This window comes from Perna viridis, chromosome 10 (genome assembly GCF_037379345.1).
Source record: "Perna viridis isolate PV_CMFRI_1.1 ecotype Kerala chromosome 10, ASM3737934v1, whole genome shotgun sequence".
Lineage (NCBI taxonomy): Eukaryota > Metazoa > Mollusca > Bivalvia > Mytilida > Mytilidae > Perna > Perna viridis.
The window spans coordinates 34,238,146-34,252,542 of NC_142454.1; the positions used below are offsets into that span (position 1 = coordinate 34,238,146).

At 33.8% G+C, this 14,397-nt stretch overlaps 1 protein-coding gene across 1 annotated transcript in view; it reads right to left on the minus strand.

The window, feature by feature from the left end:
- Positions 1-365: 365 nt before the first annotated feature.
- The window catches only part of LOC148605531 (tryptophan 2,3-dioxygenase-like), a 44,509-nt gene continuing 30,477 nt past the window's right edge, over positions 366-14,397 (minus strand). Inside the window, exons 8-16 of the mRNA XM_088549826.1 lie at positions 14,084-14,145; positions 13,597-13,672; positions 13,265-13,378; positions 12,625-12,744; positions 5,074-5,130; positions 4,561-4,615; positions 4,079-4,216; positions 1,892-1,982; positions 366-911 (exon numbers count right to left, since the gene is read on the minus strand). Coding sequence (XP_088405952.1) covers positions 677-911; positions 1,892-1,982; positions 4,079-4,216; positions 4,561-4,615; positions 5,074-5,130; positions 12,625-12,744; positions 13,265-13,378; positions 13,597-13,672; positions 14,084-14,145 — 948 coding nt within the window. The 3' untranslated portion in view covers positions 366-676. The remainder of the gene's footprint in view (positions 912-1,891; positions 1,983-4,078; positions 4,217-4,560; positions 4,616-5,073; positions 5,131-12,624; positions 12,745-13,264; positions 13,379-13,596; positions 13,673-14,083; positions 14,146-14,397) is intronic.

A 14,397-nucleotide genomic window follows, 5' to 3' on the forward strand; every position in this document is an offset into this window, starting at 1 on the left:
TAAAGAGTGCGGGAAAATTTTCCCGTCATTTTTCCGTAGTGCATTTCAACAAAATTGACCTATCAATATCTTAAAAAGGAAAATTTCACAAACATTTTGATGGTTATTTCTGGTGGTTATCAGGTACAAACACTTTGATGATTATTTCTGGTGGTTATCAGGTATAATTAACTGGTCAATACAATAAAATCTCTGCGTTTTTTTCCTTCAGGTACCACACCTTATATACATTTTGCCCGATTCTTAGACGGAGAAGTATTCAAATCTTTTTTATTTGTCCGAACTTGCCTTTTCTCTCTGATCTATGTGGCAATGATGTACCAAATTAGACAACTTATTTTGGTATGTAGAAATAAAAAAAAAACATTGAACATCGATTCCTTTAATCCATAAAAAGTAAATATCAATGATCAACTGCTAAATATTTAAAAAGATCATAGTTCTTCTCAAACACATGTAATAACTGGTAATTTAAAAGGTTAAAAACTATTTCAGTATATCAGGGTTCTAGTTTATACATATACTATACATAAAACACATGTTTTTACACACTTCATGATAAAAAGTGCAACCATAAATGTACAATATATTGTTTTAACAATGGATTTTTCCATGGAAGCATCAATTAAATTGTAGAACTTTACTTTGTCAATAAACCATTACATCTCTAAACAACTCAAGTTGTCTGAGGATTTGTTCCACTTAGAAAGGTGGTTCCTGGACTTGATCCTAAAGCTTGTTTTCCCATACGTTCAGCCAGTTCACCTAGTGACTCGTCATTTTCAGCCAAAAATTGGTTGGATACTGTACTGAGAGTCCTTTTCATAGTCCTTGTTAGAGGCGGGATATATTGACGAGGGATGAGAAATGTTGATAGGTTGAAAAGGTCAACAAATACCTTGTACCGATCGCTATAACAGTGAAAGCATACAATTTTGATACCTTGATGAATGAAAGATCATTTACATATTTGTCGAAAAAGCACGTCAAAACACTCTAGACTGGCATAGAAGATGTTCAATTATTTCATTTTCATTTTACTGATTTATGTGCATTTTTGTCTAGAACTGATTTTTAAATCATCGATAGTTGACTATAAATTACCCATTTACTTAATTTATCTTTTTGCGTTTCATTTTTAAAATTACTCGTTGAGAGCTAGTTATTATGTACTTACAATATCAATATTTTACATTTTAACCGTTATGTTTCAACTATAAACATTAAATATTAGCATTCTTAAAACATTTTTTTTTCGATTTTGTAGAACAAGTTTACATTACTTTACTCGGTTGACAATGTTATTTCAACGTTTATCATATACAATGCTCCTCCCGAATATTATTTCTATCCCTTATTTATGATAGAAATAAAAAAAAAAGATTACCAAAATAACATGACGGTTCACGCGTTGTCGTGCTAGGCATAACCCAACTCGTACAGAAAGTTGATATAACAGAGAAACCAAAATCAATTGCAACATTTGTACAGTCTATCTCAAGTCATACACAACATTTGTACTGTCTATCTCAAGTCATACGCAACATTTGTACAGTCTATCTCAAGTCATACACAAAATTTGAAATCAATCTATTCTTAGGGAGACGAGATATTTGTGACGAAAATTTTCTCGACCATTTAGTGAAATATGACAAAGTCCCATGAAAAAGGAAGTTGATATTCGACAGCACCGTTATGGCTTACAGCGTATACTCATCTATATGAAGGTAAATACCAAATTTGAAATCGATCCATTCATGGAAGGCAATGTAGTTTTGACGAAATTCGGACGATTTCAATATACTATCAACTCGTTGAGTGGGAATATAAAACAAAGTTTAAAATATAGAGTAAGAATGATTGATCCAAATATATTATTTTTCCTGCTTACCTGATAGTGGATCTCAGATAATGATATCCAGATGACCCTCCAGTTCCAATCTTACTTCCAATCATACGCTGTACCATCATCACATGGTTATCTAAAACAACGATACTCCATTAATTTCATTCTATTAATATCATGAACAAATGGTACACACTCATTTAAGTCTTAGAACACTAAAATATATAGAAAGTAAGACCTATTACTCAAGTTGAAGTATTAAGTTTCTAGAATGTGTACACGATATATTATCTTTCTAAGCAGAAATAACCATCTCAGTACATTTGTTAAATATTCTGGCTTATAATAAGTATACGATTCCGAAAGATGAATATATATATTCATCTTTCGGAATCGTATACTTATTATATATTAAGGCTAAAAACCACTAATTCCACTTCCCATAGGCTTCTATGCTAATTTCACAATATTCAATGGCTTCTCTGGACTTTACCTTAACTTTAACCTGCAGAGGACTATATATCAGCATGATTCTACATATGTCAGCTCATAATCCTCAGAATGGCATGTGGGGTTAGCAGACTTGCAGTGCAGTACTGGTCACCGGAAGTGAAGGGTCTATAAATAGCATGGGAAATCCCAGTGTTTTCACAAGATAGCGGTATATTTAAAAATCATTATGGAGATTAGGCTTCACATCACAAGAAGCAAAATGCACCTATAAAATGTACAGAATTTTTTTTCCTTTCAGAAATTGTTTAAATTTTTTAAATAAGATGAGAACTTTTTTCACAGCACTATGAGGAACAGGGGTAATTTCTGCATAGGACTATTTTTGCATACGTTCCAAATGCTCATTGGTTGAATTGGTGGTCTGTAACCTAAAGAGTCACTTTTTGTCTTAGAAAAAATAAATAACTATACAGGTATCTTCCTACACACATACTGAATGCATTTGCAAAGTTTCAGTGAAATGTGACAAGCACTTTTTTAAATATTTGATTTTTAAATATAGGGTAACCAAGTTGCGTGAGCAAAAAAGTGACAATATTCTACCATACTTAAATGCATTAAATATTTGCAAAGAACTTTTTCTGACTTTTCAAATAAAAAAAATCAATCACAACTTGTTTTTTAACAATATTAATAAAGAGATAGATTTAAAAGTAATCATTTTCTGAGAAATTGGTCTATTTTTAAAATTTATTTCTGACATGCCTCCCCCTTTTTCTTGATCACATGTCAAAAGTCCTAAATCTTTAAATTTTCACAAAAGGTGATATATTTGGCTTTAAATTTGTAAATACAGTATTTTCACATTAAAACATGACAAGTAAAGGGCACCTAAAGCAAAAAAAGTACTCAATAATGGATTTTCCATGTTGCCATAGGGGAATGCTTATATGGCCTTAACCGCAGTAATGAAAGTGAGTTTTTCCTCATTTCTAACCTAATTTTTGCTCAAATCTACACAAAACTTGATTTCAAGTGCTTATTACCACCATATTTAGGTAAATATAGCCCTCAAAGTTTAATATTTGATATTTTTACTAAATTTTCTACACTTTTTACAAGATAGGACATAAAAATCAGCCAAAAAGACCAATTTTCCATAATTTGGATCTATAACTTAAAAAAATGCATATTTTGAAGGATTTTTGTAGTGTATTCCTCTCATGGCAAAGTTAACAAGATCTTCTTATAGTTTAAAGCAATTTCAAGAAACTTTTCATTTTGCCATGGCTTCAGCTTAAGGCTAAAAACCACTAATTCCACTTCCCATAGGCTTCTATGCTAATTTCACAATATTCAATGGCTTCTCTGGACTTTACCTTAACTTTAACCTGCAGAGGACTATATATCAGCATGATTCTACATATGTCAGCTCACAATCCTCAGAATGGCATGTGGGGTTAGCAGACTTGCAGTGCAATACTGGTCACCGGAAGTGAAGGGTCTATAAATAGCATGGGAAATCCCAGTGTTTTCACAAGATAGCGGTATATTTAAAAATCATTATGGAGATTAGGCTTCACATCACAAGAAGCAAAATGCACCTATAAAATGTACAGAATTTTTTTTCCTTTCGGAAACTGTTTAAATTTTTTAAATAAGATGAGAACTTTTTTCACAGCACTATGAGGAACAGGGGTAATTTCTGCGTAGGACTATTTTGCGTACGTTCCAAATGCTCATTGGTTGAATTGGTGGTCTGTAACCTAAATAGCTTACATCTCCATTTTGTCATTAGAGAATCAATGTCCATCAGTAAAGTCAACATTTGGAAAGGTTGATTGAACCTGGGTTCGTCGCGGTACAGGGATATCATCAATGCCCCCATAAATGCCCTGTGGTTTATCCTTCTTTCGCCTATGATAAATAAATAAGACATTAATAAATATATACTTTTTGCAATAAAATGCCAAGATTTCAGGCTGAATTTCATTATTTTTAAACCAGCAACGTTAAAATGTATTCAGCTTTGTACATCTACATTATTAATAACAATCAGATAAGAATTATAGTATTGTAAAAGATTTTTAACCAAACATAAGCTGGTCCTATGGAAAGCATATAATTAAGAAAGTTTGTAATGTTCCATCATTGGGCGTTAAACCCCAACAATCAATCAATCAATCAATCAATCAATCAATCAATCTTCTATCATCAAAACGTAGTCGGGACACTACAGTAAGTTATAATAGTTAACATACCTCTTTCTACATATATGTTATACTTCTCTGCCGTAAAAACCGACTCAAATGATTCCTGTAAGGAGAAATCAACTTGTTTTATAAATATTTTTATGGAGAGGGAAATTTCCTATCCAGTCTAAGAAATTTTGAAATTATCAGTTTTTGATTTTATAAGAAGTTTGCCTGAATTGTCTCGATTTTTATTGGCAAGGTTTTTCGTTGTAACATACCAGATTGTAAAATAAAACTCAATTGTTATGACACGTTTGATTTCATTTAGTTTTTGCCATGAATGCAATGTTCAGAGCGTTCAATATCATTCATGCTTCAAAATTACAACCTTACGGTACAAACTCAGCTTATATAACTTCGTGTGAGTCAGAACTGTTAAATATGCCACTAAAAGCGGTTAAGCTAGATTTAATTTGCTTATGGAAAAGTTGAAGAGATATCTCACTTTTACATAATTCATTCATGTTTATCCTAATGTATATAATTATTTAGTTTCTATGTAGTGGAATTTTAATACACCTTTTGTTTGTTGTACTCAGCAAGCAATGTTTCCTTTTGCTTTGGATCTGTTTCTTCCTGAAAAATGGGAAAAAGTTATTAATTATTGTCCCAGTTTTTAGTGGAGTCCGAGTTGCTCATTTACTTTTGTTACTTTGTATGTATGATTTTAGTTACTTTATGTTCTTTGTTGTGTGTGTCTGTTTTTCATGTCTGGTCTTTGTCCCTGGATTATATTCTTTTGATTACCGCTATAACCTTATAGCCTTGAATGAAAGAAAACTGGCTCGGACGTCCCCCAGTATAAAAAGGTCCGAACCTGACAGCAGATCGGACACTCTGTTGTCTTGTAAGTATGTGGTGTCCCCAGATGGGATTCTTAGCACAGTCACATCTGGTATGGAAAGTGCCCCGACCAATTCAACTAAAAGTATCCAATCACACGTTCCGTCTGCAGACCATCTATTCCAGTACAAAAATTCTGACTATTTTAAAATAATCAAACCATGTTCCATCACTTTAAACGATATATTTGACTACAACGATGACGAACCACATTGTACCATATCAAAATGTGGTATTAAAAATTGCAAAACATGCAACATTCTTATAACCGACCCTTACTTCTCCAGTTCCCTTACAAACAAACCCTTCCATACAAAAAGTCACGATGTCTTAAGTTGCAAATCAACAAACTTAATATATGGATTAGTATGCAACTTATGTTGTTTAATATATGTCGGAGAAACGCAAGAACGATTAAATAAAAGAATGTGCGGTCATCGTTCGGGAATTAACACCACCAAATTTCCGACAGTTTATCAACACTTTAATCAACAAGATCTTTCAATCCTCTCCATGAAAGTTCGTATTTTAGAAAAAATTTACCATCCTACGAACAGTCCCGTTCTAAGTAAAAACTATCGTAGGGAAAGAGAGGAGTACTGGATACGCAGACTAGGTACTGCAATACCTTATGGGTGCAATGACAACATCAAAAGTATAGGAAACCTTTCAAGCCAATATAACAATAGCATGAATGTGATGAATTTATTTGACAAAAATCCAAGACGGGAAAGGAGTCATGGCCATCGCCACTATACGTCACCTAAGTTACATGATGTCTACATAGGTGGTCTTCTTCCTTTCATAGAAAAACCTCTTGGACTTCATCACATTAGAACCAAACTTTATTCTATACCTCTCACTCTACTACACTCCCTTTACTAAACAAGTCTTGACACTCCTGTTTCTGACCCCACCTCATCATTATACAGATTTGTTGCCATCATTTTGGATATTGGTTTCCACAGACTCTTTAAACCAGTTTGTGTGAAAAGTCAAGATGAAGAAAAACGATCATTTCTTCCACTACCGTTTGTCAACAAAGGTATAGATGCAATTAATTTGGCTAACATCCTCAATCACAAAAACGTTACCAACAAAATTCCCCCATATTTCAAAGACAAATCCATATCAATTATTTCATATTCTTATACTGCACCCATTGCATCCAAAATTTTCAATTATAAAAGGCTATTGCAGAACCTCGAGATTGAGGACTTCAAGGCTAAACCACCTGACTGTTCTTGCAAAAGCTCTCCATTCAAATATGATCCTTCTGGTCACGTCGTTACGGGAGATTTAACCATTATCAAAAACGAATCTTTACGTAATATCCTTTCTAAAGGTCCCAAGTACCGCGAACCACGCTCCATAAATTGGAATTATAACTTTAAAGTTCTTATGGATGCCGTCGAGGACTATGCAAGAAAATGGATAAAACGAGAACAAGAAGACATTGACTCTCTGTCAGAGTGGTTAAAGGCCGTGAGGTCTTTAATTTTGAAACGAATGAAAGTTTTAAGTAGGTCAATGAGTGCCAAGGCTACATCAGTTTTCAAAGACCCCGATGTAGCAAAAACACTGTCTACTATACATGACAAATATGTTGTCGTACCAGCAGACAAAGCCCCAAACAACATTGTTTTTGTCTGCAAAACCTTTTATACCCAATGTTTATTATCAGAGGTAGACGTAGAAAATAATAGCAGAAATAAGACCTATATTGCTATCACTCTCTCCAAAGAAGAGATTGTAGAAAACCATAAATATGGTCTCTCTACCAAGGACGATGATTGTGATTTACCGTCTATGTACTGGATTCCTAAACTTCACAAGAATCCATACAAACAACGTTTCATAGCTGGATCTGCAAAATGTACCACCAAACCTCTTTCAAAACTTTTAACTTATATACTCACAACTGTCAAAGAGGGTCTGCAGTCCTACCACAACCCTTGTTACTCCCGTAGTGGTATTAATTTAATGTGGATCCTGAAAAATTTGAAAGATCTTTTGGAGACAATCAGTTCAAGACTATTATCTGAATATAATAGCATTAAACCTATGATTTTTCAACACTGTATACTTCTATTCCCCATACTCAGTTAAAATCCCGACTTAAAAACATTATACATCGTTGTTTTTCCAAAAAAGATGGTACACCTAGATACAAATATATAGTTTTTGGTAGAGATTCCTCATACTTTGTAAGAAATAATTCCAAATCATCTTCCAAATATACAGAAGAAGATGTTTACAAAATGCTGGAATTTTTAATCGACAACATATTTGTCCAGTGTGGTGGACGTGTTTTTTTCAACAAACGGTCGGCATTCCAACGGGACCAAATTGTGCTCCTTTACTTGCTGACCTATTTCTTCACTCTTATGATGCTGACTTTATAGCTGATTTGATCAGGAAGAAAGAACATCGTTTGGCTAGATCCTTCAATCTCAGTTTCCGCTATATAGATGACGTATTATCTTTAAACAATCCTAATTTCGGGAATTTGATACATCGCATCTACCCAAAAGAACTTGAGATAAAGGATACTACAGACACTGTGAAGTCAGCCTCATATCTTGACCTACACATAGAGATCGATGGTAAAGGAAAACTATTGCAAAATTGTCAACTTTCCTTTCATCTGTGGCAACATCCCTTCGGCTCCTGCGTATGGAGTGTTCATATCACAACTCATACGTTATGCCAGAGCTAGCCGAAACTACGCAGACTTTTTGTATCGCGCTAGAAGTCTAACAAATAGGCTTCTGGAACAGGGTTATGTTGCTACAAGATTGAAGTCATCACTACAGAAGTTTTATGGTCGTCATCATGAACTCGTGGATCGTTATGATGTATCCATCAACATCATGAAAACTGATTTATTCAACGGGTCATAGTTTACCTTTCCACGTTTGTCTACCCCAGACTTGACTTTTTATGAGCAACTCGGTGGGTGTTTCTAGAAAAGCAGAGGACGCGTACCCTACCGGTGCACCTGGTCCATGCTGCCAGTTTTTAGTGGAGTCCGAGTTGCTCATTTACTTTTGTTACTTTGTATGAATGATTTTAGTTACTTTATGTTCTTTGTTGTGTGTGTCTGTTGTTCATGTCTGGTCTTTGTCCCTGGATTATATTCTTTTGATTACCGCTATAACCTTATAACCTTGGTTCCCTTGATTACTCTTGCCAGCATTTCATTGACAATTTCAAATAGATCATAAAAATAACTTTACTAAAATCGCATGCTTGGTCTCAATGATGTGCTTTATCAATATGACAAGAGAAAAGCGTGTAATAACGGCATTTGTTTTTGCTAAAATATAAAAGTATGTTTGTTAATTAAACTCATTGCATGTAGTTGATACTAAATATCATATGTCAAAACCTATATCACGTGCTGTATCAACCCGCGACTCCTATATCACCCCAAGAGCCATCGATCCGCGGTGCGATATAGGTCGGGGGTTGATACAGCATGTCGTACATATTTTAAAGCTGCATTAGCTGTCATTTTCGTCAAAAAAAATTTCTGTTGAAGGATTCAAGTCGTGAAAGGAAAAAAGTTCGAATATAATGCAAGGATCCTTTTGAAATTTACGTATTGTGATATAAAGTGGCACAAATATTGTCAGTAACTGTCATTATTAATTTGAAAACTAATCAAGAAATAGATAAAATGAAATGTAAACAAGACACGTGTTTACCTGTGTATCCGTTATTGTTATTTTTTTACAAAGGTTAAAGTATTTTAACCCGGATTAATGTCACTCTTATGATGCTGACTTTATAGCTGATTTGATCAGGAAGAAAGAACATCGTTTGGCTAGATCCTTCAATCTCAGTTTCCGCTATATAGATGACGTATTATCTTTAAACAATCCTAATTTCGGGAATTTGATACATCGCATCTACCCAAAAGAACTTGAGATAAAGGATACTACAGACACTGTGAAGTCAGCCTCATATCTTGACCTACACTTAGAGATCGATAGTAAAGGAAAACTATTGGAAAACTATTACGACAAACGTGATGACTTTTCATTCAAAATTGTCAACTTTCCTTTCATCTGTGGCAACATCCCTTCGGCTCCTGCGTATGGAGTGTTCATATCACAACTCATACGTTATGCCAGAGTTAGCCGAAACTACGCAGACTTTTTGTATCGCGCTAGAACTCTAACAAATAGGCTTCTGGAACAGGGTTATGTTGCTACAAGATTGAAGTCATCACTACAGAAGTTTTATGGTCGTCATCATGAACTCGTGGATCGTTATGATGTATCCATCAGTATCATGAAAACTGATTTATTCAACGGGTCATAGTTTACCGTTCCACGTTTGTCTACCCCAGACTTGACTTTTTATGAGCAACTCGGCGGGTGTTTCTAGAAAAGCAGAGGACGCGTACCCTACCGGTGCACCTGGTCCATGCTGCCAGTTTTTAGTGGAGTCCGAGTTGCTCATTTACTTTTGTTACTTTGTATGAATGATTTTAGTTACTTTATGTTCTTTGTTGTGTGTGTCTGTTGTTCATGTCTGGTCTTTGTCCCTGGATTATATTCTTTTGATTACCGCTATAACCTTATAACCTTGGTTCCCTTGATTACTCTTGCCAGCATTTCATTGACAATTTCAAATAAATCATAAAAATAACTTTACTAAAATCGCATGCTTGGTCTCAATGATGTGCTTTATCAATATGACAAGAGAAAAGCGTGTAATTACGGCATTTGTTTTTGCTAAAATATAAAAGTATGTTTGTTAATTAAACTCATTGCATGTAGTTGATACTAAATATCATATGTCAAAATCTATATCACGTGCTGTATCAACCCGCGACTCCTATATCACCCCAAGAGCCATCGATCCGCGGTGCGATATAGGTCGGGGGTTGATACAGCATGTCGTACATATTTTAAAGCTGCATTAGCTGTCATTTTCGTTAAAAAAAAATTCTGTTGAAATATGCCTTTATTCTACTAAATTGCACTTTTCGTATGTAATTTCATTCGATATCCACAAATAAATGTGTTAAATACATGAAATAGGTGTCTATATATGTACTGTCTTGCAAGACAAAAAGTCGACATAGATAAATTCGTATGCATGTGACTTCTGGTGACCTTAATCCACGCATGTGCTGTAAAGGTAACCTTTTTTAAAAACAAATCTGATTGCAAAGCGACAGTGGTTAATCAAAGGCAAAGAAGACCGTTGGATTCAAGTCGTGAAAGGAAAAAAGTTCGAATATAATGCAAGGATCCTTTTGAAATTTACGTATTGTGATATAAAGTGGCACAAATATTGTCAGTAACTGTCATTATTTATTTGAAAACTAATCAAGAAATAGATAAAATGAAATGTAAACAAGACACGTGTTTACCTGTGTATCCGTTATTGTTATTTTTTTACCAAGGTTAAAGTATTTTAACCCGGATTAATGTCCTGTCGGCAGTCTCCGAAAGTAATGGCGAAAAATAATTAGATCTGAGCTATCGATCTTCTTTGATTGAAAAAACGTTGTTTTTCAAATATTCTGTAGGTATTAGGTAGTACAATACAGTTAGATCATTTCTGAATATTTGGTCTCAATTTGTTGAAATAAAGCTGTTTTGAGGCAGTCCGCACAGAAATTTCTAGTGTTTTGTCATTAAAAAGTGCATATTTTTGAAATCCTTGGTGTGTGAAGGTTCAAGTCATTTATAAGTAATTTAGTGATTACTGTTATAAAATCCAGTAGCCATGATAACATACTGAAAAAAAAATTACTGAGTTTTAGTACAAATCAGGGTGCCTTTCCAAAACTAACAGCCAATTACTGTTTTGTAAAATATCAGGCACTTAGACACTTCCACAGGATGAAAGCATGCATGGAGTAGTTGGAAAAAGGGTAAAAATAATAAGACCCTTTTCAATTCAATTCATTCTCTCACAATTTTAGTTCCAAAAGTTCGTGCGAAATAAAGTATTTTGAAAATCAGCCATCTGATGCTGGTACCAGTATCGTATTGCATATCCCTGAGTGGGTGTACGTCAAAACATGGATGCTATAAAAATATAGTGCATTTTCTTTTTGCCTCTCTACAAACTAATATTTTGTCAAAAGATATGAACAATGACTTATAAAATAGAGCAAACATCACACTGTAAGATGAAGAACTTTTTTAAAAGAAAATCTAACATAATATCATAAAAATGTTCCACTGAAAAGGTTGGTTTGGTGAGTGCAAAACGAAAGTGAAAGTAGGGAAAATGGCTATTTATAGTTCGAGACTACTTTTCTGTCCGATCTTCGTGGACTCACCCTATTTTCTTTGCGGGAAATTATTTTTTCACATGTCCTTAGAAATGCTACATAAGTGAAAGTTTTATTGAATCAATTTACATATTTTTTAAAAAATCCTAAAAATATGCACTTCACTATAGAAGTCTATGGGAAAATTAATACGATACTGAGACCTGCTGAGGAGAGAACATAATACGGCAGGGGACTGAAACGTTCCGGATACCATTCTTCCTTAAAATACACTTGTTTACCATTACATATATTACATCTGTCTATGTATAAATGCTTAACTACATTTAAACAATATATCCACCAAATTTCAACTTTTAATGTCAAGTTTTACAAAATTTGACCGGGGTATTTTGGTGTGCGAAACAGTCGCCTTAATGTATCTGTATAGTGCACCCTTATCGACATTTATTGCCTCAATTGCAGTACTACAAACTTATTTCATTTTATCAGCAAAATTCAGTAGAATCAAAACTGAACAAATTTGGCAGCTAAAGCAGCTTCAACGTATCATGTTCATAATATTATATATATATATATATATATATATATATATATATATATATATATATATATATATATATATATATATATATATATATATATATAACCATACTTCATGCATGGTCTGTGAATGTGTATAGGGTATGCGATATAGGTCTACAGGTGCGATATATGGTATGCGATATAGGGTAGATGATATAGGTTTTCAACGAACACTTAAAATGCATATATACATAAACAAAAAAGGTATATTTTTATCTAAATATATGATATAACTATTTATAACTGTGTCAAAATATGAAATTTTGATACTAACAATAATAAGAAAAATCCGTGCACTAAAATTGTAAGAATATATATGTTTTATCGACAACCTATTAAGATTGACATTATTTCCTTCTATTTTGAAGTAATTGGCTTACTAAGTATGGAGTGTGCCAAGCATCTTCAACCCACTGTGTAACAGCTGCTTTGTATTTCTCAGTAAAATCAAAGTCCTTCTTGTCAGTGTCCACCAATCCAGGGGTTCTTTCCAACCATTTCTTAAATTTAAATATACTTCTCTATATACAGAGATTTACTTGTTGCAAGTGTTTATTATTGTTATACCAATGTCTCAATTAAAAAAACACAAACATCAAACTATGCATTTATTCTTAAACTGCTGTTAAGTGAAAATACTCTCGCAAGCATTTAGTTTGCACTTAATCGATAATAATTGTTATTACAAATTATAGTTACTATATTCCAACAAGCAACTCGTAGCCTATATGTCCCCCGCCACAGCAAGGACAACTGACGGTCAAAAGTCCCATAACTCCATGACATGTAAAATTTTTCAAATCAAAATGGTAGTAAAAAAAATGGTGACTAACAATCGTGTAAAATTTTACTAAATCCATCCAGTGGTTTCCGAGTAATTGAGTCCAAAATTGTGATTCAAGGACGCATGGACGAATGCACGTACATTGGGACTTTAGTGCCCTCTTCCGTGTAGCGGCGAGGGACAAAAAGAGCCTTTAGTCACTATGTTTGTCTTGGCTGACTAACGTTAAAATTTACCTCCAAGAGATTCAGCAGTGACGGTGACGTCACAGAGTCTGTTAACATCCGTTTCGATTCATCATCGTTGAACACCCGCATATAATGTTGCTGGTTATATTTCACTCTGTTCTCCTACAATACAAATGCATGTAATTTTTTGTTGAACATTAACACTGGGCATTTAAGAAATGACTCGCGGCTTAAATGTCTGTTGTTTTTCTCAATTTAGCAGTAAAGTTATTAATGCATTAATCACGCTGAAAAAGACTTACTCATTTATTTATTTGCGCAATTGTTTGTACCGGAAAGACTAAAATATGACATTTTCGTATTGTAAATGGAATAGCTACCTCTTTGATTCCAAGTTTATTTTCAAGAAGTCGAAACTGTAGGCTTTGAAAACCTGATGCCGACGATAGGTGACCTCTACAAAATACAGAGATTAAAAAGGAGTTATCTGGAAAAAGAAAAAAAGCTAAAATAGGCGAATTTAATTGCACCGACGCGAAACGAGAAAGAAACTTAAACACTAGAAAGCAACACGGATAAAGAATGTTGTAATATTTCAAATTCTGGAGTTTATTTAAAGTTTTCAAAGAATTGAAAGGACGATATATATATATTCAACTTATTTCAGTTGAGCCAATTTTGCTCTATGGAAAAAAGGTCGACTCGACTAGTAGCCACAGGTTTCTACTTAAAAGACATGGCTGCTTTGGGGGAATTTCCTAATTCATAAACTGCTTTTGTTGTCGAAGGGTTCAACATCTTATATGTTTTTTCTACGAATATTTGACACTCTAAAGGTCGGTAGTTCTGAGTAATAATATTTCTCACCTGAACTCGAGAAAATCAAGAGGAGTCATTGATTCTAGGATCAAAAACTGGTCAACCATTAACTAAAACAGGAAGATAGATAATCTGATAAGTGAATGTCGCCTTAAGATAGGATATAACTTCTTCCTGAAAATATTTAATATTTTGTGATATTATTAAGAACTTATAGACTGTACAGGATGGCGTATCTGTATAAAACTGAATAATTTAAAATATTTTTGAGATGACTAAAAAAAAAGGTTATGTTGTCTTTGTGAGCATCTTTACTTTTCGTGAAACGCTAACAGTGCATGTTCTGGAAACGTCTGTGTAAT